The 27,428-nt window shown below is 47.0% G+C and overlaps 1 protein-coding gene across 4 annotated transcripts in view; it reads left to right on the top strand.

Moving 5' to 3' along the window:
* The window catches only part of ccdc88ab (coiled-coil domain containing 88Ab), a 49,056-nt gene that overhangs the window by 14,506 nt on the left and 7,122 nt on the right, over window positions 1-27,428 (top strand). For 2 of the 4 annotated variants that reach the window (XM_031579506.2, XM_031579504.2), the window contains exons 4-25: window positions 4,387-4,456; window positions 8,406-8,464; window positions 9,269-9,352; window positions 9,693-9,833; window positions 10,853-11,022; window positions 14,551-14,632; window positions 15,354-15,512; window positions 15,950-16,096; window positions 16,489-16,633; window positions 17,073-17,242; window positions 18,632-18,769; window positions 19,676-20,746; window positions 21,051-21,178; window positions 21,451-21,589; window positions 21,823-21,999; window positions 22,137-22,298; window positions 22,883-23,160; window positions 23,325-23,468; window positions 23,787-23,973; window positions 24,578-24,723; window positions 25,110-25,202; window positions 25,939-26,141. In XM_031579506.2, the coding sequence (XP_031435366.1) occupies window positions 4,387-4,456; window positions 8,406-8,464; window positions 9,269-9,352; window positions 9,693-9,833; window positions 10,853-11,022; window positions 14,551-14,632; window positions 15,354-15,512; window positions 15,950-16,096; window positions 16,489-16,633; window positions 17,073-17,242; window positions 18,632-18,769; window positions 19,676-20,746; window positions 21,051-21,178; window positions 21,451-21,589; window positions 21,823-21,999; window positions 22,137-22,298; window positions 22,883-23,160; window positions 23,325-23,468; window positions 23,787-23,973; window positions 24,578-24,723; window positions 25,110-25,202; window positions 25,939-26,141 (4,093 nt within the window). Of the gene's footprint in view, window positions 1-4,386; window positions 4,457-8,405; window positions 8,465-9,268; window positions 9,353-9,692; window positions 9,834-10,852; window positions 11,023-14,550; window positions 14,633-15,353; window positions 15,513-15,949; window positions 16,097-16,488; window positions 16,634-17,072; window positions 17,243-18,631; window positions 18,770-19,675; window positions 20,747-21,050; window positions 21,179-21,450; window positions 21,590-21,822; window positions 22,000-22,136; window positions 22,299-22,882; window positions 23,161-23,324; window positions 23,469-23,786; window positions 23,974-24,577; window positions 24,724-25,109; window positions 25,203-25,495; window positions 25,511-25,938; window positions 26,142-26,688; window positions 26,731-27,428 lie in introns of all 4 variants that reach the window. The other 2 variants (XM_031579505.2, XM_031579503.2) reach the window with 2 other exon arrangements.

Raw genomic sequence — 27,428 nt, 5'->3', positions numbered from 1 at the left:
GCAGAATGGGTGTGATTCAGGCCGTCCATGGTCTCAAAGCATGTGAGTCTCGATAACCCCAACACCACCCCCCACTCGCAGACACATACATAACCCCCACCCCCGCCCCCTCTTTACCACTGGCTGCACAATCAGGCCTCTTGTTCCAGGCCTTCCTCCCAAAACGGAACCTGGTCTATGAAGGGGGTGGGAGGAGGGGGTGGGGGTGAACCACATGCACAGACCCCAGCCCTGTGACGCCCAAACACAACAGCCCCCACATCCGCAGCCTCTCTTCCACCATGCAGCTGTGTGTATGTGTGAGGGAGGGGGCAGCTAGTTCCACAGCCAGCCTTGTCCATCAGAATCTAGTGCAGAGCAGGAGGATGCCAGTGTCTGATTGGTGGAAGTATTATTTCCCACACTTTGGCATGAAGGCAGTAGTGTTTTCAAGGACAGCGCCGCTTTGTGTTGTTATGTTATTATTGTTTGTTTGACAAAGCTCTTCAGGCCATAACTGCTTGGGCATCGTAATTGACCTTCCTTATCAGACTGAAACATGACCTAGCCATCAGAGACAGGACATTCTGAGACCATCAATAATGCAGTATATCAGCAGCCTTCATTTCTGGGCAGAGCTGAGGAGCTTAGATGGAATCACTCCTCTCTCTGTCCCCACTGATAGGATGCGGTTACATTTCCTTTATGGGTATTTCCTGTCAGTCATATCAATCTGTAGGGAAGCAGCAGAGCAGCTAAAGACGGACAGCCCTGGAGTGTGCACTGCTATGTCACATGGCACTCCTGTCTGCCTGTGTTCAGCTCTGGGGGAGCTGCACCCAGAGAGAAACCTTTTCTATTTCAAAGGGGAACTGGTGTCTGTCAGTCTGTGACAAGCTCAGTATGGAGCCATCTCCTGTAGCTGGTTCATCTATTATACAAAAGACATGCTGCATAATCCTCTGTAAGCACTGGCTAAAGCAAAGCTCCCCTCCAAAAAAACACTCAAACTCAGAGTTTAATCACGTCCCCAAATTTGTATGCTAACTCATGAGCGCTCCAGTCATCAAAACTACATGCAGTTTTGCTTTGACATAAGCCTAATTAATCTGTTAGCATAGATGATGTATTGCAAGTTAGCACAGATTTACTAGCGTTGTTAAATTGGCTCGCCCAGGTTCTCATTACATTTCCTTTCCTGTGTTTTTATGTGGAAATTGAGCTACCCTCTTGAATCATGCTTTTGTCATGTCCTCAATGGAACCTACACCCTACAATGTGTCATGTGCAGCACGCAGTGAAGATTTAATGCTTGTGGGAGAAAGAAAAAAAAAATCTGCTTCCATTTTCACACTTGTATGTTTACTACAAGCGGCAGCAGCCAGAAGCTGTTGTAGAGGTTTCCTGGACAGTGTTTTCCTGAAAGGACTCCTTATACCAGGCATAAACAATATGGCGAGGTGACATTTTCTTCAATGGTGCGGCTACTGTCTCTGTGCCGTGTGCTTGCATAGTAAACACATGTTCTGGAGAGGTGACAGGTGTGTGTGTGTGTGTGTGTGTGTGTGTGTGTGTGTGTGTGTGTGTGTGTGTGTGTGTGTGTGTGTGTGTGTGTGTGTGTGTGTGTGTGTGTGTGTGTGTGTGTGTGTGTGTGTGTGTGTGTGTGTGTGTGTGTGTGTGTGTGTGTGTGTGTTTGGTGGGGGAGGTTGCCAGAGAGGAGACAGGTGTTTGTTGAAAGCCTGGGTGTTTTCGCTCCCTCACTCATTTGGTCATGACCGCAGATGGTATTTTTTCTCACTGACACTGCATTCTAGAAACCAGGCTTTTCTTTACTGCAGAAAAAAAAATCCTGTTTCACTACGGCAGTGTTTCCCAAGGTGTGGGGTGGACCTCCTAGGTGGGGCATGGAGTTACATCAAGGGAGTGCAGGTTAGGGCAAAAAACCTATTTGGTGATGAGTTTATAGCCTACTTTCTGCTTATGTAATATGGTCAGGACCTACTGTTTAGCCTATAACATATAGAAGGGATAGCTAGTCTAATTGTTAATCCAACAACAATGCGCTTAACATGAACTGAATCAATAAATGGAATGATAGGCAGCCAATCTTAAAACCATATTTTATTCAACCAGATTTAGTCCATTTTAAAGAGCTTTGATCAAAGGAAATAAAAAAATGTTTAACTGATAAAATATTTAAGTTTAATTGATTGATGAAATTTATTTGAAAATGTCTGACTTTTCACATATAAAAACACTGTAAAGAAAACTTATGCTACAGTTGATGTGCATCTGTTTTTTTTATTACAAACAGGTAATAGGCTATATGAGTGTCTCAATCTTTGCTCCGTGGTGTTGGAAGGGGAGGGGGGGACGTAATTTTTTTCCTCATTGTTAAAGGGGGGCCAGCCATAAATATTTTGGGAGCCACTGCGCTACACCAATTATGTGTGATTTTGAACTGCTTTCCAAAGAAGGCCTCTACATTCAGCAAGGAAAACAGATTATATGTCAGTTCAGGGGGAAAAACAGTGCTTAGCAGAAAAATTAATGTCTCTGTATTTCTCGTGGTAAGAGATGTTGCCTTATTTGGGTATTTGGCTTTCAAATTGAACACAACTCCGCCAGAAGAAGGAGATGCTTGTGATACTGGGGTGAACATGAACCCCTGTGCACAGTGTTTCACAGACGGCCACAGACAAATCATCTGGTGTCCCGGTGCACCGGAAAGAGATTTTATTTCTGCTCCTCCGGGCCTTTTGGTCTGTCCTCTTGTATGTGCGGTCAGAGAGACAGACTGATGGCAAAGTATCCTGTAACTCATACCTGAAAGTCCCCTCAGTGCATGCGGCCCAGCAGACCTGAATGTCTAGGAGCAGATGGCCGGGCCATTAAGGGCCAGATGTGAGGTTCTTTGGCACCACCGCTACTGTTTCTGCGGCCAAGTTTACTCTCCTTTGGCTTATTCATTACTGGTAGAAGACTGGTGTGGCCTGTCATCAACGGATGATCAAAAGCCCGGTGTCCCCCTGTTGTTACTAGCCTGTGACAATGAAGATCATATTGAGAACAAGCTTCGGACAGATGGTGAAATCCCATGCGGAGAAAAGCCTCTTTATTGATGATCTCAGCGAAACATGGTGAAATATACTCAGTTGGAACAGTGTCTTTTTAATCTCCTCATAGTTTATCATATAAAGACAAGAAATGTATAATCTCATGTTAATCATATGAATGCCGTGAACATGTCGTCTTCCATTGACCTGGTCAGTTATATATATTGCAAATATATTGTGGTTAGACAGAGAAAAAAAAAGATTTCAGTATTTTGTCTTGAGCTTTACTCTGTTGCATTACATTGTCTCAGCTGAACCAAAGCACACCTAACCGGATTGGCTGAAAGAGGAACTGGAGTGCCTTTGTCCGGCTCCGGTCCAAATTGAGCGCTATCAGGGAGACTGATTAGATTAATGCACTCCAATACTTTTTCCTGATACTCTCTGAGAGCTCATAATCGCTGCCGAAGTGTGTTCCAAACAGGCAGGTCAGCAAACACCAGCCGTGTACACACACACACACACACACACACACACAAACACACACACACACACCACACACACACACACACATACACAAACAAATAAATAGCCCTGGGCACTAGACTAGTCCAGCTCTCAGCATCTCTCACTCTCTCTCACACACACACACACACACACACACACTCACACCCCTCTGAACCCCGTCCAAAAAGCCCTTCCTCTTTCCCCTGGTTTCCATTACAGCTGTGCTGTGTCTGATCGAATGGGTTTCAGAGGCCTCGCTCTGAGCTGGCAATGCAGAGGATTACAGGAAATTTGGGGCTGATATGAAAAGTACTCTAAATGAGTGGGGAAAATCAATCTGGCTGCCTTGCTCCATATCGGTGCACCTGTGTGTAGTGACGGGGCAGGGTAGCCACTGTTGATAAGCAGCTTTGACTGTCTAGCCAGCAGGAGGCTTTGCACTCAGTAGGGCGCAACTGTTTCTGGAAGTCACAAGTGAATGAGAGAACATTTATTGAGTCTGATTTGAGCTATTGGGCTGCCTTAGAATGTCTGAAAATCTAGTTTAGCTGTTTTTGCTTACCTTTTTTTTTCATAATACTCCATGCTCTTTATATTTGGATGGCTTACCTAAAAAATGTATGCTTTAAGAAGTCAGCTTTGGTTGCCATGAGAACACCTCACGCGTTTGGATTGATGATTCCTTAGACTGGCTTCTTGATGGATGCATATGTTGAAAACCTTTACAATACAATGAGCCTGTCAACACCATTGAAAGTGAAGATGGCAACCCTGGTGATGTTGGGAGGAAGGCTGTCGTTATAACCATGCTTTTCTCTCTCTCTGCATTCTGTTTCTGTTGCAGGAAACTCTTCAGCAGCTGGTCATGATGCCCCTGCCCAACGTGCTGGTGCTGGGCAGAAACCCTCTCAGTGGTAGGTCACGCATGTGCCCCTCTCACTCACTCACTCACACACACACACACACACACTCACTCACTCACATACACACACACTCAATCACACAGTCTCACAGACACACACACTCACTCGCGAACTCACACTCACACTCACAAACACACAACTCTTTCATGAGGCCACAGGGGATAGTTTTACCTGCTGGAGATTGTGTGAAGATATAAAGTTGCCATTTATTGCTCATTTGATACTGAACAAAGCAGAAGTGTTTTCCAGGCCTGTGTTTGAGTTCCTTTGTGACCATATTAAGTTATGGTTCCCCTGACCAGTATTTTCAAACATTGTCATTTTATCCTGCTGTTGATTGGTGCAGTGGCATTTCCAATATGTTGCGGTCATTTTCTAATGTACCTGAAACGCTGTCTATGTTTTCTGCCTTTATTGACCTTCTTTATTGACCAGCCATTACACATTATATACTCTATGTTGTGGGATCATTTGAGTGTTTTACACAGGTATACTAGACTGTGTGTATGACTCACATGGATTCCGTGTAGCTAACAGAATGCAAAGGAGTGTCTATAGAGAATGCGCTTGGGCTCACAATACTTGCAGTCTGGTCTGATTGCCTGCTCACTGCTCTGTGTTCGGCTGGTCTTTATGAATTTGACCACAATGTGTAACGTGGACCTTCATGTTTTTTTTTTTTTCAAATAAGCGTAATCCAGTAGATCACTAGTCTTCCTACGGTGGTATGTAGCTTCATTGTGCCGTGTGCTCCTGACCTTTGGCTCCTGGCTTGTGCTGCAGGGATGGCAGCACATCTGAAAGTGGTTGGGCATGTGCTTTTTATTATGCAGTCATTAGGGCACTGTGGGGGATGGGAGCATTATCAGCTCTGTGGGGAATCAACCCCAGGCACTGATGGAGTCTCTCCTCGCTTGTTCACTTTACCCAACATCGCTTTACCTCTCTCTTTGCCTGTCTCTTTCTTTCTGTCTGTCTGTCTGTCTGTCTGTCTGTCTGTCTGTCTGTCTGTCTGTCTGTCTGTCTGTCTCCTCTATCCCCCTCTCTGCCTCTCTTGCGCTCCCTCTGTCTCCACTTAACTTCATATTCTAACTTGTAGCATAGTGCTTGTGATCACATATGCAGTTTGATTTACATAGTCTAGTCACTAGACAAGTGTCAAAAGGCATGTCCTTTAATCACGCTGACAGGGTTTTATATAGAGCTGTCACCATATGAGCGAAAGCCATCTTAAGTGCACTCTTCCTTTCTGCTCTGAGGAACTCTGCCACAAAGTTCCAGTAAATGGCAAACTGGCTGCGGTTCCTAACAGCTGTCTGTCTGTCCATTGGTTCCAGATGAACATGGACAGCTGTGGAGAGACAACAGGCCACCCGTGACAGGTGGAGTCTAGCCTCTGTGTCAGCAGACGGAGAGACTGCAAGGGTTAATGGCGAAGGCACCATCAGCTCCAGTTAAAGATACAGTCCAGGATTTGTTTTCGGGGTCAGTCCGAGCCACTATGTTTGCTTGCCAGTCCGAGCCACTATGTTTGCTTCCCGAGCCAGGAGTGTGTACGAACTTTGGAGGGCAATCACTGAACGGACAGCGAAAGGACTAAAAGGAGCAATTAGCATGGGATTAGAATTACTGGAGAATTAATGGAGGATTTTTGATCTGGAGCCTATTCGATTTAGTCTGTTTTTCCCGTCAAATGATGGATGGCTAATGTCATTAACCTCATCCAGACAGAGCTAAAGCTGTTAAACTGTTGTGGGCTGAGTTTCTTCTTCCTGAATGATGGGGTTTGTTCAGCAAATGAAATCTTGCCCCTAAGGATCTTATGGAAAAACACATTCCAAGCTCTCTTTAGACTCCGCAGTAGTTTCACCACATAGCCATGTTTCCATTGGTATTTTCCTCTAATTGTTTTTACCAGTAATTAACAGACACACACACACAGTGAAACTGATACATATCCAAGAAGGGGCAGGCGGTGGTGTTTTACCAGTGTCTGTGTGTGTGTGTGTGTGTGTGTGTGTGTGTGTGTGTGTGTGTGTGTGTGTGTGTGTGTGTGTGTGTGTGTGTGTGTGTGAGATAAATGATTTAGTGACACAGCGATGACTGTCTGAAGAGGTGAGCTTAGGTTTTATATTTGATCAGCAGGGTTCACACTAGAAGGGTGTGAGTCCACCGGAAACCACCCCGGTTCTCTGGCATGACTCATCTTCCATGAGGGGGGTCCCCCCATGAGGACCTCCTTCCTCTTCCTTTACACAATGGCCGAGCAGGATAGGGGTCGGTCAGTGTCCACCCCGTGACCTGTGGGCTTCCTGCCAGGAAGGGAGCATGGCCGACGATGGTGGGGCACAGTACTCACCAGGCAGCCAGCCGGAATACTGTCACCAACTCCAATGAGCCAGCTGCTGCAACATCACATTTAGGATGAAAGGAAGAGTAAAAAAAAAAAAAAATCCTGTTCTGTCTTTTAAAGCTCCTCTCTTCTCCCCTCCTCCTCCTCTCTTCCTCCTCTTCGCATTCTTCCGTGAGCCGCTTTTAAATTATTCATCCGGCGACTGCCTCCTGCTTATCTTCAGTGCTCATGGTGATTTGCCCTCATGAATATCTGTGCAGGCTCTCCTTCACGTGGCTCTGTACTCCTCAGGAGGCTGTCGGGATGAAAATATGAAGGCGGCATCAGTATTTGCTCCTGGAAGACCTGTAATGCCTGCGACACAATGTGTTTTCGGGCGAATGCGTGCTGTGCCTGAATATTTTTAGTTTACAGCACGAACGGGAGAATTAAGGATTCTGTTAAGATGGGATATTGTGTAGGGGGTTCACATTCATCTCTCATTGTTGGCCATTGGAGGTTGTTCTCTCAGAAAGAGTGCATAAAATACCTAGCGTTTGTGGTGAAGTTTGTTATCGATTCCCCCTACACACATAAGCTCACCTGCTGCTCTGCAGTCGAACAAGAAAGAGCATGATCGATGTGTGAACAAATACAGCCTGTTAATGGTACTGAAGCCGTTTGAATCATTAAGGAACTCACAATAGGGAAGTGTCATTTGGAGAAGCATTTAAATACCCATATCCATCGTACATATGCACAGCTTTCCTCTGTGTGTGGACACACTAGCCGCTGTTAGGACTGGCAAAGTTAAATATAGGTCAGCTGTTAGCTTTTTTTTCCTCCGAATGGGAAAATGTTGTTTATGCTTTAATGTGTGCCAAAACATCCTGTTAGTTTAGCTGGGATTTTTCAGCTTGTCATCTGAGCCACATCCTGTGTGGAATCACTGTGAATTTAAGTCACAGTTTGAGAAATGTGTCACCCTTAAACTAGTAGTAGTAGTAGTATTTGGCTGTCTATGCTTTTCAAAGTAGTAAAAAGAGAGGGGGAGGGGGTTTGTATTTTTCATATAGTGTTATGTATCTGTTGCTTTTGTTGGTGCGGAGCTGAGTGCTATTCATTATTCACTGTTTCAGGCTCAGATAGTTCTGTCTGGTGATTTTATAAGGAGCAGGGCTTCTGCTGTGAGAGAGTTTGTGTGAGGTGCACCGGTGTCATGTTTTGCCTTTTTGTTTTGCTCAAAATCATTATTTGTAGAACATTGTACCCATACAAGACCCATACGATACATCAGTCACCAAGGTGCCTTATCAGGTTCAAGGCCTGGTGTCAGAGATCCCGCCTGCCTTGACAAGGTTTTTGTCTCCCAGTTCCAAAGACTTTAATTCTGCCTTGTTTGCACTTCAGACCCCCAGGCAGCTGCCTCGTGGCTTTATCAACAGAGACAACAGCACTTAGTTTTCAGTCCTGTTTGCTGGTGTCCAGCTGCTTGCCAAATATTGAATGTATGGGAGAAGAGTGGCACTGAAGGGTAATTACTCTTCTAAATGATGGCATGGTGTTGATTGGTAATTGATAATGGGGATTTGTGTCTTGTGTTTACAGAGCAAGGTTTAGAGGAAATGAAGAAGATGCTGTTGCTGTTGCTGGGCTGTGCGGTCCAGGTAAGTTGCATGATCGAATGCTTGTGTGATTTGTTTGTGCTTTGGCAAAACTGCTGTGTATTACGGTCATGCTTGTGAAGCCCCATTGAAATGGGAAAAATGAGAAAAATTGATTTGTCTTATAACCAGTCAGATTATATTTTAAAGAAAGAAAGAAAACTGTCCACAGTCTCCTCTGTTCTGCTGTTTGGTGCTCAACTGGCCACCCTAAAGCCCCGCCAGTGTGACAGGTGGTATTGTCTACTAGAGTTCAGCCTTTCAGAGGGCTTTCGTGAACCACGGGAGGGCTTGTCTACCCTGACCTGACCCTACAGCTGCATTCCCTACTGAAGCAGTCGAACAGCTATAGTTTGTGTACGCTGCCGTACTGCATCCCATAGAGTGCCTTTCAAGCCACCTACATGTTACAGCAGGCCAGGGATAGTGTACCTCCTCCTTGGACCACCAGATGACTGTCTCATTTGCACAGTGTCCTGTGACTCAAGGTTTAACTATAGGCTCAACACTCCTACCTCTATCTATACACCGCACACAGCCCCACAACTGAGTGTTGTTTCTTCCTGCTGAAGAAAGACCGACATTCTTCAAAAATTAACCATTGTGGGTGCGTTTGGTTACTCAGTGAGAATACCCCTGCATTCCTTAAATGACAACTCACTTAGTTGCTCAACCAATCAGGGCTCAACGCACTTTCCTTATGTTTGGGGAAGCTGGTTGTTTGACCTTTTGAAGACCCTGTGAACATTCCAGACTGTAGACTTTCTGCCTGCCAGCCTGACTGTCTTTTGCCTCTCTTGTTTTCAGTGTGAGAAAAAAGAAGAGTACATTGAGAGGATCCAGACGCTGGACTTTGACACAAAAGCGGCCATTGCGTCACACATACAAGAGGTACAACTGAAAGGTTGCGCAGAGGAACTGAAGCACATTTGTTACATTTTGCCCCCTTGACCTAGTTTTATCCGAAACTGAAGTATTGGCACAGGTGGTTGTCCATCATTCACTCGCATGTCATTTCAGAAAGCTCACACGAGCAAAGCGTGTAGATTTGAGGTCATGTACGAGACCCTGCAGTGTCTATAACCATTTTTATTACAAAGCCCATCAGCCACACATTTTCACTGGCTCAGCCGCCCAGCCCAGCGTTGTGCTGTGCTGTAGATTAAACTGAACCTCTGCTGTGAGGTTTGGGTGGGACTCTCACACCTGTGTGTTTGCCGCTGTGCTCAAGGTGACCCACAACCAGGAGAATGTTCTAGACCTGCAGTGGCTGGAAGGAGGCGAGGCTCCCCCCGAGGACCTGGACTCCTTTTCCAGAAGTGTGGCGTTCCACCTCAAGCGCCTGGTGGACGAGAGAGACGACCAGCTGGAGGTACGAAGAGCCACAAGACCTTTCACCAAACTAGTCCATGCATTATCAGCCTTAGCTGAGAAGTATGGTTAGGGATGTGATGTGTGCGGGTTGACCTATGTGATGGCATTAGTATGTATATGAAGTGCAGGTGAGTGGGCTTTAAGTGTATAGGCCTCCCACTGAGACAGTCCCGCTGACCTCTCAGTGTGCCGTATACAAAGGGATAATGATCTCCAGAGTTGCACTGGAGGCCAGACGCTCTTCATTAAGACGCCATTTCCGCACGCATGCTCTCACACACCCACACACACCCCCATACTCACCCATACTCACACTTACACTGACACTCACAGGGCTGGGGGAGGGGTGGGTCTACTGATGTCAGGCACAGGCTCAAACAGCACCCCTGCTTGATACTTCACAGTCCAACCGCTGTTCATATCAACAGCAGGCCCCAATATCCAGCCCAGCCCAAAAGCAGATTGATGTGGCGTGACAAACTGCAGCTCTTTAGTCCAGTTCAAATGGAGTTCCCTTAATTGTGCTTGGGGGTTCCGTTTAATGGATTGATCCTGGCTGGCTGGCTGCTCTGGTTCTCTCGGGAGAAGTGCCCTCTAATCTCTAGCACCTGGTTAATCCGACATCTCACCTGTGGTGAAGAACGCCAGTCGGACGCAGATGTAGGTCAGTAGAGTGCGACGCTCTGCTTGTCTGCTCCTCTGGGTCATGACCAGGGTCAAAGGTGAATCTCATTGAGGGCAGTGAACAGTGGAGGAGCACTAGTACAGAATTACATCTGGGTTATGGTCCTTTAGAAGTGTTCTTTGGCTTTGGCGTTTAAAGGTCTTCTTTTTCAGTTTTGGCAAAATGTCAAAAAAAAGGTGAGGTCAGATTATACACAGATAGCCTGGATGTACCTGCCTGTTGATCCCCGCTAAGTTTTCACTGGGATTTGTGTGTGGTTAACCCAGGGTAATTCACAAAGGCAGTATATACACTGATGTATGCTGAGCCCTGTGTTTGTCTGTGTCCTCCAGACCATCGTGGAGCTGACTCAGGAGAGAGACTGTGGGCAGTACACGCCCCCGGCCCTGTACGCCCAGTCCCCCTGCGACTCCCCCAGCATGCGCCGCACCGAGAGCCGACAGCACCTCTCCGTGGAGCTGGCCGACGCCAAGGCCAAGATCCGACGCATCAGACAGGAGCTGTAAGTACCGGATACCCCCCCCTCAACACACACACACACACACACACACACACACACACACACACAGGTGATGGAGCCGCTCTGTGAGCAAACCCCAAGCCCAGAGGTAGAGATGGCGATGAGAAGGGGAACTCATGCTGGGAGTATGCTTGGGGGTGGCCATCTTTTGTGACTTTAATCGGCGCATGCCTCACTTTGCCATGAGAGGAACTGACTATGTGTATACACATAGGGAGTGGTTTTCAAATTTGAGTAAAAATAGAGGAATATCTTTTCATACTTTGGCTTTGTAATTAGAATGTTTAGATACACGTTTTAAAGATGGGTTGTTGCTATGGTTGAGGAATTTTGCCATGTTTGATGTCCATTAGCAATGCTTACCCCTCAAAGACACTTCATCTCGAAACTCTGAAGCTTGGTGAAAGTGCTCCCCTCTAATGCTTTTAAACTAAGTGAAGGATGTTTCAGTCCGCAGAGACTGGCGCTGACGCACACACACGTCCTGAAAAGCCTCTGCGTCGTTATGATGAGTAAAGCTGACGAGAGCCGGCGCTATAGACAATAGTCTGCGCGCACAATGGCGACAAACATGACTCAGCTCTTAAAGGCAAAAAGCAAGAGCCGGCTCCTCCTTAACCTCGGAGTACATGAATCGGTGTAATTGAGCTGAGGATGCTAAATCTGGTATGGTGATAAAAAGAAAACTAACAACTCTGCATGTGCACGGGGGTGGGGGGGTGGGCACGCCGTTTCCTCAAAACATCCCCAACGTGACCTCACTGGTATATTGTCAGCAGAGTACCAAAGAGCTTTCTGCACTGATAAATAATTGAACTTCCTCCTCGGAGTGGATTGACCTTGAGGGACAATGCACCGAGGGTTTGTTTCCATTTGCTCTTCAGCGGTAGTGGTCAGTGTAATGAGAACCATTTATAAAGGGAACAGGAAGTTGGCTACGCTCATTTGGCATGAGTGCACAACTTATCTTTTAAAGTCATTACAGCACAAAGGCCAAGCTATCACATGATATACTGTATGTCCTCCCAGTTACCAGCTAAAGAGTCCCCCCCCCGAGCGCTCTGATGGACTGGGTATTTTGCCTGGTCAATACCAATAGTCGCTTAGAAGTCGATTTAGCTGACAAATGGGTGTTTGCCTGCAGACTGACAGATGCTTTTGGCTGCGCTGTGTGGAATGTGTTAGTCTGAGCTGACAGATGAAGCTGGTAGTGGACCCCGAGCCAACCTGATGCTAGATGAGACGTCTGGAGATTTGGCCCAAATCAGATAATACTGGGCACGATAATAATAATAATAATAATAATAAAACTTTATTTATATAGCACCTTTCATGCAAAAGAATGCAGCTCAAAGTGCTTTACAGCAAATACATAATATGCACAAAGAAATGACATGCACATACAAATAGACATCAAAGAAACATAACAAAGATATAGTGCAAAAAAAAGAGATATATTTAATCCAACCCCTTAATATCACCAGTAGAGATTTAAATTAAATTAAAAGTATTTATATATATATATATATAGTGCGAAGTGGTAGCTAGTTAAAGGCTAATGTGAAGAGGTACATTTTTAGTTTTCTTTTAAAGATGTTAAGCGAGCTGGCTTCCCTGATGTCTATAGGCAGTATGTTCCATAGCACTGGGGCGTAATTGACAAATGCTGCATCCCCGATTTTCTTACGGCTTTTGCTGGGAACCTCCAATAAACCAGCATTCGATGATCGCAGTGTTCTTGAGGGCAAGGAAAAAATAAGGAAAAAACAGTTTTTTTTCCTTATCTTCCCCGTGTCTCTCCGTACTTACTGAGTTCTGGCATGTTCCTTAGCAGGAGTACAAAAACTCAATTTCATTCCAGTCTCCATCTCCAGTTCTCTTTCTTTTTCTTTTTCTTTTTGCTTCACCCTTTCCCTTGCACACAGCAGTTTTGGAAAGGAGGGCAATCTGTATTAACATAAAACACACATTCACACATTAAAAATGAATCCAGTGCATCTGTGTGTGCTTCGCGATGACTGGTGCCTCCTGCAGACAGAGTTGCCCATGTGACTGTCTGTCTGTCTCCTGGTCCCCTTTGTGGCTGGAGACGCCTCAGTCTGCTGCTCTGTTGACTGCCCATAAACGCAGATCAGCTGCTCCACTCACTGTCATGCGCTTTTCTTTATGGGGAGGATATTGATATTTTCCAAGGCAGCTGAAAGCAGGCAGGGCCGCTGAAGTGGGGAGCGATGATTGAGTCTTTTGTTGCCCGATATGAAACCTTGGTGTGAAGAGGGGGTTTAGCATTCAGAGGTCTGAAAAGAAGCGTGTGTGTGTGTGTGTGAGCAGAAGCACACACATTAAAAAAAAATACAAACATACCAATCTGACGACAGCTGCAAATGATGATGGTTATTATTCAGTTATATTTGTCAGTGTTTTATAACGCCTGCTGCCTTCTGGTTTCAAACCAGATGTACCTCGTGCTAAGGAACGTGCCTCACAAGATAATAACAACCTCTGGTTGAAAACCAAACATACCCCACACACACACATGTACAAAGGCAAGCGTTCTGGTTCAGTGAAGCAGTGACAGTAGATGAGCATCCAAATCCTAAGAATGCAGCCCTCCCAGCCGTCTGTGAGTCACTTGCGCTCCCTCAGGTCTCTGTGCCTCGCGTGTTTGACTAACACTGCAAGCCCTGACATGCCCCCCCCCCCCCCCCCCAAACCCCGCCTCATCTAAACAAACACCAGAGAGCCGTTTCACTGCAACCCCACCGCCTGCAAAGTCAAATAAGGTGCGAGACTGAACTAGGACACTCATACATCTCAACTGAGGACATTTAAACAGAGAGGACAGATTTACTGTCGGGTGGGGGGTTGAGGGTTGTTGCAGGAAGCTGGAATAGGGTGGCCCTCTGCCCATTTCTGCAGATGTTATCTGGTAGCATGACAAGTGTTCTGGAAGCCGGGCAACCTCGCCGTTGTGAGATTTGCATCTCTCCTGTTCAGCTGTGTGCTGGGGGTTCATCTCAGCTCGGCTGCAAATGTACTGGTTGCCCTACATTTGAATGATTAGGGGAATGGAATGTCCTTCCTCTCCTGCAGGGGTTTTCTCAGTATGTCTCCCTCTGTGTTGCACGATTTGTGATGTGTAATTTTGTTTATGCAAACCTAGTCCTGATCAAAATTACGATGTAAAATTCTAAGCTTAAAAGGTCCTTTTTCTGTTGGTCTTATGTCACTGCAGAAACCACCAACATTGGCCTAGGATTTACAGTACATGTTCTAGTGGTAAATTACTTGTTAAACAAGCTTTTAAAAACAACATTTTGTGAGCTCCACAATGTGGAAGTGATTCCCAAAGCAAACCGAGTGCAGTGTGAATTCAGCCTCTAAGAAGGCCATGAATATTGCAGATAAGAGTTTTAAGATCGGCACCCTTTTAAGTTTCTATTCAGTGTCAGGAAATGGCTAATGCTCTGTCACTGTGTGTGTGTGTGTGTGTGTGTGTGTGTTTTACAGTGAGGAGAAGAGCGAGCAGTTGTTAGACTGCAGACAGGAACTAGAGAACATGGAGTCTGAGCTAAAGAGGATTCAGCAGGAGGTAAAACCAACCCATTAACACCATCTCACGCACACGCACACACACACACGCACACAATCACAAACAATCACACGCATGCATCTCACAAACACCATAGGACTTATCTTATAAAGGATCTGATCTTCTCTCATGCCCTCTGATGCCCTCCTCCTTGTCAAACTATCCCCTATCTCCTGATTTCTCTCTGGCTTGTTAAGGCAATTAACCAATTATTGGCTGAGCTATTTTGGGTACGATAACGTCCTCAGATGTTAGCAAACACGCCCCTGTATTTTTAGCCTTTACTGTAAACAGTGTACACGATATGGCATGCCAGGCACGCACTGGGACCTGGGCCACCACTGCCAGGTTTTGTGGTCAAAAACTCCACTGATTGCATGTATATTAAAATTCTGTGACACTCTAAGCAGAGTCTCATACCTGTGTGTGTGTGTGTGTGTGTGTGTGTGTGTGTGTGTGTGTGTGTGTGTGTGTGTGTGTGTGTGTGTGTGTGTGTGTGTGTGTGTGTGTGTGTGTGTGTGTGTGTGTGTGTGTGTGTGTGTGTGTGTGTGTGTGTGTGTGTGTGTGTTTCAAGATCTTGTGTTGGTCACTCGTGTGTTTTTGACCGCGATGTGACTGATATGCATATTGTGTGTGTGTGTGTATTTCAAGATTTTGTGTTGGTCACTTGTGTGTATTTGACCGCGATGTGACTGATATGCATATTGTGTGTGTCCATCAGAGCCTGCAGCTGCTTTCTGATGCGCGCTCGGCCAGGGCCTACAGGGACGAGCTGGACTCTCTGAGAGAGAAGGCCATTAAAGTGGACAAGCTGGAGAGTGAAGTCAGCCGCTACAAGGAGAGGCTGCATGACATTGAGTTCTACAGAGCCAGGGTTGAGGTAAACATCCTGTGAACGGAGCACAGTAAAAGTGCAACAGACCATACCTAACAAGGAAAAGAGATTAGATTTTTGATTGTAAATTTCTATTCTGATGTCTTTGCCAAGCCTGAATTCAAGCCTAAAGCTCAAGCAAATCTCTATATGATCGTACATCTCTTGTATGGTATTAGCAGGCTTCTGTTAGTATAGTATCTGTTATTTTGCCTTCTCTAAGTATTTCCCCCTTCTTTGGGATCCTCTTCTGCTAACTGTAAAAATGACAATCCTATAGTGTTCTACTCTTGTGCCTATCCATATAGAGGTGACCTCACACTGGGACCCTCCTATGATCTGACATGCAAGAACTAGGGTAGCGGACATTCATTTTTGTGCTGAAAGTTTTAATACAGCAACCCTTTGGCTAATGGGTGTCTGGCTGTGTGTTTCTCCCACAGGAGCTGAAGGAGGACAATCAGGTGCTGCTGGAAACCAAAAGCATGCTGGAGGACCAGCTGGAGGGGAACCGAGCGCGTTCAGACAAGCTGCACGAGCTGGAGAAGGAGAACCTGCAGCTCAAGGCCAAGATCCACGACATGGACATGGTGAGAAACCCAGAGAGGGAGAGGGAGAGGGAGAGGGAGAGGGAGGGAGGGAGAGAGAGAGAGGGAGAGAGAGGGAGAGAGAGAGAGAGAGAGAGAGAGAGAGAGAGAGAGAGAGAGAGAGAGAGAGAGAGAGAGAGAGAGAGAGAGAGAGAGAGAGAGAGAGAGAGAGAGAGAGAGAGAGAGAGAGAGAGAGAGAGAGAGAGAGAGAGAGAGAGAGAGAGAGAGAGAGAGACTGTGAACATATCTCTGTCTGCATGTTTTGGCCAAGTGTGTTCGTTCATGGTTTTAGGAGTGTGAGGATGGCAGAAGTTAGCAGTGCCTGCAAGGTAGCATAAGGAGGATACTTTTGCATGTTTTTTTTTTAAACTGTTTTTGTTATTTGTTCCCACCAGGAAAGGGACATGGAACGTAAACGTATCGAGGAGCTCATGGAGGAGAACCTGACGCTGGAGATGGCACAGAAGCAGAGCATGGACGAGTCCCTGCACCTAGGCTGGGAGCTGGAGCAGCTCTCCAAAACGCCCGACCTCACTGAGGGTAAAACCATCTAGCAGCAACTAGGATTAGCAGCAACAGCCTGTGGCCCCCAGGCCCACAGCACCCCACTGCCCCCCTACGCCAACCCTGCCCTGGCCAGCTCAACAGATTGGGCTGGCCGGCGCTTAGTCACACATGATTGATTCATGTAATTAATATCTAATGACTCTCAGCCCCAGATTAGCGCCAAGCCTGCTTTTGACGGGACGCTAATAAGTTTAACTGATCTTAAACCAGGATAAACTACTGTTTGTTTAAAACAATGAGCACAGGTTCTGGTAAACACTACTTGTAGATTTCTCCCTATCCTATTTCATCACTGTATAAGCATGTATGTGGTGCGTATAGCACACTATTTTGTGTGGCCATGTTATATTAGCTGAGTCACTAAATGTGTGTTGGGGTGTGTGTGTGTGTGTGTGTGTGTTTGTACGTGCAGTGCCTCAGAAGTCTCTGGGCCACGAGGTGAATGAGCTGACGTCGAGCCGGCTGCTGAAGCTGGAGAAGGAGAACCAGGCGCTGCTGAAGACGGTCGAGGCGCTGAAGGGAGACAAACCCAGTGAACGCCTCCTCAAGGCAGACCGCGAGGTCCACAGGCTCACCCAGAGGGTACGACGGCCGCCCACGCCAAACAGCCTTCCCCTCTCCCCCCCTGTTTCTACAGCTTCCTACACACACTCACAAGAAACAGAAACACACACACACACACACACACACACCAATATATGCACATACACACACACATGCGCAAACACACACAAATATCCAACATACAGTCTTTTAACCACCGTAGCTAAATCTTTAGTTCAGACCTGGGTTCATGAAGGAGACAAATGTAGCTTGAGGATAATTTCTGTGTGTTCTTGACTTGAGTGTTTGCGACTCCCACAGCTATTTTCAGAAACTAAAGCCTTTGCTTTAAGCTTGGACTGGAAAAGCATGATATTGCAATTTTTCTCACAAAGGCAGGCACGTCATGTTTGAAAAAGTAAAAAATACATTTGAAACAGAAGCCTGCTTCAAAAATCCTGCATCATCCTGCAATAACCAGTCGTGTGTGTGTGTGTGTGTGTGTGTGTGTGTGTGTGTGTGTGTGTGTGTGTGTGTGTGTGTGTGTGTGTGTGTGTGTGTGTTGCATTTCTATGTGCCCACCCTAGCCTGTTTAGACAGATGCACACAGCTGCAGTGAAAAGCATTTGATTGAAGACAATACGGACACGCTAGCTGCCAACCCCTCTCCTTGGGTGGATGAGAGTGGAGAGAGTGATAATTACTCCAGTCACACTGGGCCTCCTTGAGATAGAGAAGGGAGGAAGAGAGAGAGAGAAAGAGGAAGAGGGGGGGAGAGGGAGCGAGGAGGAAGAAGAAAGTGAGTGAGGGAGGGAGGGAGGGGGAGGGGGAAAAAAAGAGAGGGAGAGAGACAGAGAGAGAGAGAGAGAGAGAAAGGGAACAAACAGGCATTAGCACCCCAGAGCACATGACAAGCCTGTGCTCCAGCTGTGAGATCTCCTCTTTTCATCCACCCCCTTTAATGCCACCCTCTGCTAACTGTTGAAATGAATGCAATGTCTGGCCATGGACTGGATCATTTCTGCAGTGTCTGCGATGAGTTCTGTGTGTATGTGTGCATGAAGGTACATGTGTCTGTGTAAGGTTTTTTTATATATGTCATCTGTGTTGATTGCATATTTGTTGCAACCAACCATTTAATTGCGTGTGTTTATACATTTATGTAATGTGAGTTTGTGTCTGTCCATAACTGTGAGTTTATGTATCTTAATTGAATGTGTTCCTGTATGATAACTGGCGTGTGTGTGTGTGTGTGTGTGTTTTCCTGTGTGGTGTGTGTGCGTGTGTGTGCGTGTTTGCCTGTGTGTGTGCGTGTTTGCCTGTGTGTGTGTGTGTGTGTGTGTGTGTGTGTGTGTGTGTGTGTGTGTGTGTGTGTTTGCCTGTGTGGTGTGTGTGCGTGTTTGCCTGTGTGTGTTTGTGTGTGTGCAGCTGGAGCAGCTGGAGGGTGAGCTGAACGCAGACGGAGAGAGCCTGCGGAGTGCTGAGACCCTGAGCGCAGACCTGATGAAGGAGAAGGCGCAGCTGGAAAAGACCCTGGAGACTCTGAGAGAGAACTCGGAGAGACAGGTACAACATATATCATCCTGGACTGGACAGCACAGCACAGCAAAGCATAGCGCAGAACAGCATGCTCCCATGGGTGATTTGGGCCATGTTGTTTTGGTGAATTAAACAACAAAAACAAATCAGTGCTGGAGGAGATTGGGGGCTGGTCGTATTTGTCTTATTGAATTCGGAATGCAACATACTCCAAATAACATTAGGGCTCATTTGGAAGTGTCTGGTTTGAATTTACAGCAGAGAGGGGAGTCTTTGTGCGAGCGCAGGCCTTGTATTGGAGAGGCAGTAGGTGCAGGACAGGGAAATGAGGAACAGACAAGATTGAAATGATCCTACAGAAAGGCTTCATTCATAAAGTTGGACTAGACAAGGGCAAACGGCTGGAGAGTGATTGCCTTGTGGCATGCCATCTCTGTGAAGGCCGTTGGAATTGGTCCCAGTCACAAACACATGCAGCAGCAGAGCGAGTGAACAGACCGTTTGCTATGCTCAATGTGCACGTGCTTCCAGCTTAAGCCTCTAAGGACAAGCTCATATTTGTTTAAGTTAAATTACTTAAATTTTCCCTTTAGATTTACTTAGTCTTAACACTCACTTTCCAATTAACACCCTTCAAAATGTCCTCAACCATTCTGCCATAATGAAACATTAAACACCAGCCAGTCACAATGTGAATAAATAGTGAGCAAATGGAAGGGATCACTAAAGAGTCGTCTTTATCACACTGATAGAGTAAGTAAAGAGTGGCTAATAAGCATAGTCATAGTGTTTTCCAGTTGTGTTGGGGGAAACCATTGCTATTGATCTATATTTGTATTGTGTTGATCTGGTGCCACTGTTCATTTAGCCTGTATAATCATATCTGCACAGCTCTTTGACCTCGGTGCATCCTCCTCTGTCTCTGTGTTCTAGCTGAAGGGTATGGAGCAAGAGAACGAACATCTGAACCAGACCGTTTCCTCTCTGCGCCAGCGGTCGCAGGTGGGCGCTGAGGCGCGCGTGAAGGACGTGGAGAAGGAGAATCGCGTGCTGCACGAGTCCATCAAGGAGACCAGCGGCAAGCTAAACAAGCTGGAGTTTGAGCGCAAGCAGCTGCGCAAGGACCTGGAGCACTACAAGGAGAAGGGCGAGCACTCCGAGGAGATGGAGCTGGCGGTCCAGCGGTTGGAGCGTGAGAACGAGAGCCTGCAGAAGCGCGTGGCCAGTCTGGGCATCACCTGTGAGAAGGTGGAGGCCCTGGAGAAGGAAAACATCGAGCTGGAGTCGGAGAGCCGCAAGCTGAAGAAGAAGGTGGATGCACTGCGCAGCACCGCCTTCCAGCTGGAGGCCCTGGAGAAGGAGAACGCGCAGCTGGACGAGGAGAACCTGGAGCTGCGGCGCGCGGCGGAGAACCTGCGTTCCGCCGGGGCCAAGGTGACGCAGCTGGAGATGGAGATCCGCGAGCTGGAGAACGAGCGGAGCCAGCTGAAGCGAAGCCTGGATCTGCTGAAGGCCTCGTCCAAGAAGAGCGAGAGGCTGGAAGTGAGCTACCAGGGCCTGGACACGGAGAACCAGCGGCTCCAGAAGGCCTTGGAGAACAGCAGCCGCAAGATCCAGCAGCTAGAGGGAGAGTTGCAGGACGTGGAGACGGAGAACCAGAGCATCCAGCGCAGCCTGGAGGAGCTGAAGATCTCCAGCAAGCGCCTGGAGCAGCTGGAACAGGAGAACAAGGTCCTGGAGCAGGAGAGCTCGCAGTTTGAGAAGGACAAGAAACAGTTGGAGAAGGAGAACAAACGGCTGAGACAGCAGGCCGAGATCAGGGACTCAAAGCTGGACGATGACAACCTGCGGATCGGCCATCTCGAGAAGGAGAATCGCGTCCTCAACAAGGAGGTGACCACACTCAAAGACTCATGCAACAGGGTCAAAGACCTGGAAAAGGATAATAAGGACCTAGTCAAACAGGCTACCATCGATAAGAAGACACTGGTTACGTTGCGAGAGGTTTGTTAATTTTTTTTCAAACTACTGGAATACCAACTTGAGACATTGCTGATGCGAGATTTATACAGATGTTATACATTTGTTACCAGATCTGTAAAATTATTAATTATAAACCCATCGTTGTTAAACACATTTGCATACTTGTTTTGAACACAATATGAATAGGGCACAAAGCAGATGTTATATAAGCAGTCTCAAATTAGAACGTCATTAATGCCAACAGATTACCCCAGCCATGAATGAGCATTCATTAGTTTGATTACGTCAATGTGGTGTGAGTCATTCTGTCTTGATTATGGTCCAGGAACTGGTGAGTGAAAAACTTAAGACGCAGCAGATGAACAACGACCTGGAGAAGCTGACTCACGAACTGGAGAAAATCGGCATCAACAAGGAGCGCCTGCTGCACGATGAGCAGAGCTCTGACGACCGGTAATATGCAAAGACATTCTCAAATCAACTCACACATTGCAGTCAACTAAAGGCATAGTGTGACAGATTTCACAGAATAAACATAACAGCTAAAGCTAAAAACTTGATAGGTTAAAAATGTGCCCCTGTGTAGTCATTATGTATTTTCTGAAACTGTGTACCCATTCAGCAATCTCGGATGTATTTTTTTGATTTACAAGTCGTCATTTCCCTATTCGAATGAGTAAAAACCTTTTTGGGTCACTTGGCATACCGCTGGTGCATTGCTGCAGGTACAAACTGCTGGAGTCCAAACTAGAATCCACCCTCAAGTCCTCGTTGGAGATTAAAGAGGAGAAGATCGCCGCCCTGGAGGCAAGGCTGCAGGAGTCCTCCAACCTCAATCAGCAGCTACGGCAGGAGCTCAAAACAGTGAGTGCGACTCTGGGACCTCATTCAGGACACCAGCATTTAAGATGACCTCCAGTTGATTTGATGTGTTTTTGCACATAGTATGTAGGGGATGGAGACTAAAGGAATACAGATAAGGGGGCAATAAAGACATGGGGGCAATAAAGACATGGGGGCAATGGCAACTAAGTTGCAGATGGCATCTGATTCTTTGTGTTGCGTGAGTTTTTTTCCAACTCTCTTAATCTCTAAAGGTGAAGAAGAACTATGAGGCCCTGCGTCAGCGGGAGGAGGAGGAGCACATGGTGCAGAGCTCGCCCTCTAGAGGGGGGGAGGACTCTCAGGTGGTCCACAAGTGGGAGAAGGAGAGCCAGGAGGCCACGCGGGAGCTGCTCAAGGTCAAAGATCGCCTCATCGAGGTGGAGAGGAATGTGAGTGAGCCCGGCCTCCACATCAAAGAGACATGTCCCCACTAAAGAGCGCTTTCTAAATCCAGCCATGCAATTTAAGTTTGAATTTGACCAGCCGAGTTAGCCTCTCTGACGGTTTGGGTTGTCTGTGTTTCCAGAACGCCACTTTGCAGGCGGAGAAGCAGGCCCTGCGCTCCCAGCTGAAGCAGCTGGAGACCCAGAGCAGCAACCTCCAGGCCCAGATCCTGGCACTGCAGAGGCAGACGGCTTCCCTGCAGGAGAACAACACCACCCTGCAGACCCAGAACGCCAAAGTACAGGTCCGACTTCCAGCTCGCTTTCTCCCTCTATCTGCCCCCCAAGCACCTCTCACACTCTCTTCTACCAGCTCTCTTCCTCTGCCACTTCTAATATGCCGAGATCAAACATCTTGTCATGGATTACTCTCTCTGTCAAGCCTGGGTGCTGGAAGAGGGAAATCCCCATGTTAATTCAAGTCCAACATCAGTCTGGAAGCAACGGCAAGAAGAAAAAAAAAACAAGGTCACTGAGTCGAGTGCGGTCTATTCAGATTTAGCCTTGGAGTTTAACTTTCTGCAGCTGCACCCACGAGTGTAATTATACGTCTCCCTCTGCTCCATGCACTTTCCGTTAGTACTCGCAAAAAAAAAAAAAATATTGCTGAGCAGTGCATTCTGGCACAGCGCTAAAATGCATCTGCTAGACAGACATCAGCTCATGGCTTGGTGCCCCTTAAAGGCTCTAATCTGATGTTTTGCTGGCCTGGGCCTACATCCCATGGGATTATTTGATCGGACAGGAGCCATCACAGTACAACATTAGCAGCACAGAAATGTTCTCAATGTTTCAGACGTCTTCCTCTCTCTGTCTGTCCGTCCCGCAGGTGGAGAACTCGACGCTGAACTCGCAGAGCGCAACGCTGATGGCCCAGGCGGCCCAGTTACAGAGCCAGCAGTCGAGCACAGAGAGCGAGCGCGACGGGGCGCAGAGGGATCGCGAGGAGCTGCGCGGCACCTACGAGCAGCTACTGCGCGACCACGAGAAGCTGGCCGCGCTGCACGAGCGGCAGGCCAGCGAGTACGAGGCCCTCATCGGCAAGCACGGAGGACTCAAGGGCGCCCACAAGAGCCTGGAGGTCCAGCACCGCGACCTGGAGGATAGGTGAGTCACGTCGTTGGTTTGGGTTTCCATACATGACCGTCAGAAACTGTCCCAGTGAGATTAGATGTATACTGGCTGTAGGCCTCACAAAACACAGATAGTGTGCCCTGTGTCTGTGTCCCGTGTTCCATGTTAATTGGTGTGTTTCTGTGTCTTCATCACAGGTATAATCAGTTGCTGAAGCAGAAAGATCAGCTGGAGGAGCTGGAGAAGGCACTGAAGGTGCAACAGGAGAAGATGCTGACGGAGAACAAGAACCACGAGGCCACTGCTGCTGATTACTGCAAGCTGAAGGACGAGAATGACAGGTAAGAGAGGGAGGAGGAGGGGGATGCGCTGGGGCCCTCAGCTATGCTATTTGAACACAAACGGACAAACCTGTACCACAGACTTTCTGACCTCAAGTTTGAAGGAGCTCAATAGTTTTGCTTGGAATTGGAACAATCTGAATGCAAATTTTGTGAAGTTCCTGGCAGTATTTCCCCTCCCCCATTTGTGAAGTCTTGTGAGATATCTTGTACAGAAAAGCTTATTGAACACGATCCTAGAAGTATTGGCTGTTGTCCTCATTCACTGACCACACATCCAGTAACTGCTGAGTTTTTCTTACTCTTGCATTTGCCCAGGCTGAACCAGACGTACCAGACGCTGGTGAAGGAGAACGAGGGGCTGCAGTCAGACCACAAGAACCTGAAGAGCCAGATGAACTCCGCCAAGCTGGAGCAGACGCGCCTGGAGGCCGAGTTCTCCAAGCTGAAGGAGCAGTTCCAGCAGCTGGACATCACCTCCACCAAACTCACCAACCAGTGTGAGGTCAGTCACAGCCACGCCACACACACACCAACAGGAAATAAACAACTACATCATTCAGTGTCCTCACGCCATGCACAAACAGTAAATAAATAATCGCATCCTCCAATACCTACCTGCCACACAAATGCATCCCCCAGCGTCCTCGCTAAATGTTGTTTCCATCGATTGACGCTTGCAGTGCAGTTATTTGTAAGGCACTGTGGGGAAAGTGTGTCCAATAATCGACTGAGTGTAATATGAGGTAGTAGAGCTTATGCCAATACTGGTAATGGAGCTAGTGCAGGGGTTCAGGCAGAGTTCACGTCTCTATGAGGGCAAATTCACAGAAGGAATGTGTGAACATACCAGGACTAGGAGCTCAGTAGGATAGACATTTTCTACAGTAGGTCATAGAAAATCCAGAGGGAGGATGCTTTTGCATGTCCTGTCATTGTATCCCAGGGGGGCAACAGTGCTGTTTTAGCCAGCTGTTCCTGCTGGGCTGTGGATTATACTGTCTGGATGATCTTTTTTGCACATGTTTTTGAGAGCGATATTGTCAGTTTGAGCCTAAGCGGGCCTTTTTTTCTTTCTCTCTCTCTTTGTCCTCCCAACACACACACAGCTACTGAGCCAGCTAAAGGGGAACCTGGAGGAGGAGAACCGCCATTTGCTAGACCAGATCCAGACCCTGATGCTGCAGAACCGGACGCTGCTGGAACAGACCATGGAGAGCAAGGACCTGTTCCACGTGGAGCAAAGACAATACATGTCTGTACATACATATCCACCCATTTCCCCCATGACACAGCCTGACCCCCATTACATAAACCCTCTGCTTTATGCTTCTCTGCCCACTGCTAAGTCCCAGCTTTTACTAGTGCTGTGCTCTTTTTTACGGCCCAGACGTCCAGACCCATAACACACACTCTGCAGTCAACCTTCAGTCCTTCACCTTTGTTTTATTGTCACACCTCTTGGTTTCAGTGCACCATTGGGAATTGCCTGATCTGCATATTATTTATGTTTTTAACATCTAACTGATTGTTATTCTCTCTTTCTTCCTTTTTTTCTCTCTCTTTCTTTCTTTCTTTCTTTCTTTCTCTCTCTCTCTATGTCTCCCTCTCTGTCTGTCTCTCTCTCTCTTTTTGGCACAGTGACAAACTCAACGAGCTAAGGAGACAGAAGGAGAAATTGGAAGAGAAAATAATGGACCAATACAAGTTCTATGACCCCTCACCCCCACGCAGGTAAACATATGTGCACGGTTAGCCTGAGCATCTGTTTGGTTCGGCTTCTTGCTTCACTTACAAATGCAGCAGATGGTAGGAGATAAACCTAAAACCAAGCAAAGCTTTACTGCATCAGATATTTAATATTCTTTGTGTGTGCAGAGTGGAGTAGCTGGATTAATATCTCTGACCCTAAAGACTTTATTAAAAACAGCGTGTAGTGTAATCCTGACTGCCATTGATTAGAATTCTGTTTCTATCAGACTTGATCAGACTGTAAGTAATTGGGTAATTTTGTGATCATGTTTCAGAGCCTGGATTAGCAGGTATTTGTTTGTTGTGTGTTCACCTTTCTGCATGTAAACTCCTGCAGTGTTACACATGCAAATTTCTGTGCCCTCATCCTACCCCTGATGAACACTTTAAGCTGTTTGAAAAAGAAAAAAAAAAGAATCCCTGGAGTATTTAAAAACATGAAACACTGTGAACCTTGAAGTGAACCCGGTGTGATAAATGAAATGGATGTGTCATATTGCTCATTTATCATTCGAGGCTGATGTCTGTCTCATCTCTCCTGTCTGTGCTGCATGAGCTGTGTGTAAACTACCGCGGGTGTGTGCTGACAGGCTTTGTGCGTACTCCAAGTCTCAGGCTGCAACCTTAATGTCCCATGTGGATCCTTTCAAGCTCCTTGACATCCCAGCTCTTCCTGTTTCTCTCCCCCCCTTCTCTACCACCCCCCCCCCCTTTCCAGGCGGGGCAACTGGATCACCCTGAAGATGAAGAAGCTGATCAAGCCCAAGAGCCGCGAGCGCATGCGTTCCCTGACGCTGACGCCCACGCGCTCCGACTCCAGCGAGGGCTTCCTGTCCGTGCCGCTGGACAGCCAGGACAGCTCGTCCGTGGGCTCCGGCTCCAACTCGCTGGACGACACGCTCGTGAACAAGAGGAGCAACAGTGAGTGTCTGACGTCCAGCACCCCCTGTAATCATTCAGCAGCTAGACAGAGACCAGTTAGACTGGAAGACAGGACAGGCTCTCGGTTTTGTGTCTAATGTCTGGCCAACTGCCGTAACACAGGAATTTCATGCATTTTATTCGGCCTATATTTTAGTTTTAGATTATGCAAACTAGCACAAACATTGCATAGCTCATAGTATCACTGTCTCTTTCACCCAAAAACATTGCAGGTACCACATATCACTCATCTCTCTGGCCTGTTCGACACTTCTTTTCTGATTTAAACAGAAAGGGTTGAGGTCAGGTTGATGATTTTACTGTAGGTCATTTTTAGAAGACCATCAGTGTACCCAGCCCAGTTCTTGTCCACTCCTGTTCTTTCCAGTCAGTCAGTGAGAGTAGGTCATGGAAAACCTGCCGGGGTGGGGTTTAAAGGTTCGTTAACTCTTATCCTGTTGCTGGAAGTGTTTGTGTGCTCGCTCTGCTGGTGTGGGGCCTAACACGTGTTGTGTGTTGCTTGTTTTTCCTCTCTTTGGTCGAAAAGGGAAGAGAATGCAGCACACCCAATCGCAGGGTTCGTCCACCGGTATGCTTTGTGGGGTGGGCGGGGTGGGGGCCGTAGCCGAGGTATCCTGTCCCACAGGGCATGGGAACACGTTGTGACTCATCGTTCAGTGTCCATACCTATTAAATGGTGCAATGCATCACTGTTAGGAACAGCCCAACCTCTCATTAGTAACGCTGTCAAATTCAGCTAGTTTTTCTTTTTGTGTTCTTTGTTTATCTTTCTCTCTAATGTTTTCCGTTAGATAATATCCTGATCAAAAACAGGCTTAGTGTAACATTCTCACAGCGTTATGGTAAGATTTAAGCCTCTGGATCGGTGCCACTGGTCGTAGAGTTAAACACTTAAGCCCAGTGGCTCCATTCATCTGGATAAACATTCACTGCCGGGCCCTCAGGAAGTAAGACAAGATTTCTCAGTACCACTGAATCTCTTGGCTTTTCCTGTGCAAATACAAAAGCTCCTATTGTGCATTCCATATGGTACGCTGCAGTTCCCTTGGTGTCCCCCATATTGTCCCCTCAATTGCACCCTTTAATAAAACATCACCCTTTGTGTGTGGTGTCTCTGTGAAGTGTTTGGCTGGCAGCAACATGTCTCGGGTTTGACACTTTTCACAGCCATCCCAGTGTTTTTGTGTGTGTTGAGTGGTGATATACACGTCTGTGTCAGGTTGATTGTGTGTGTGTGTGTGCATGTGTGAATGTGTGTGTGAATTT

This window comes from Clupea harengus, chromosome 13, assembly GCF_900700415.2.
Source record: "Clupea harengus chromosome 13, Ch_v2.0.2, whole genome shotgun sequence".
Taxonomy (NCBI): Eukaryota; Metazoa; Chordata; class Actinopteri; order Clupeiformes; family Clupeidae; genus Clupea; species Clupea harengus.
The sequence above is the reverse complement of the archived record's forward strand: the minus strand, read 5'-3'. Positions and strand labels throughout refer to the sequence as shown.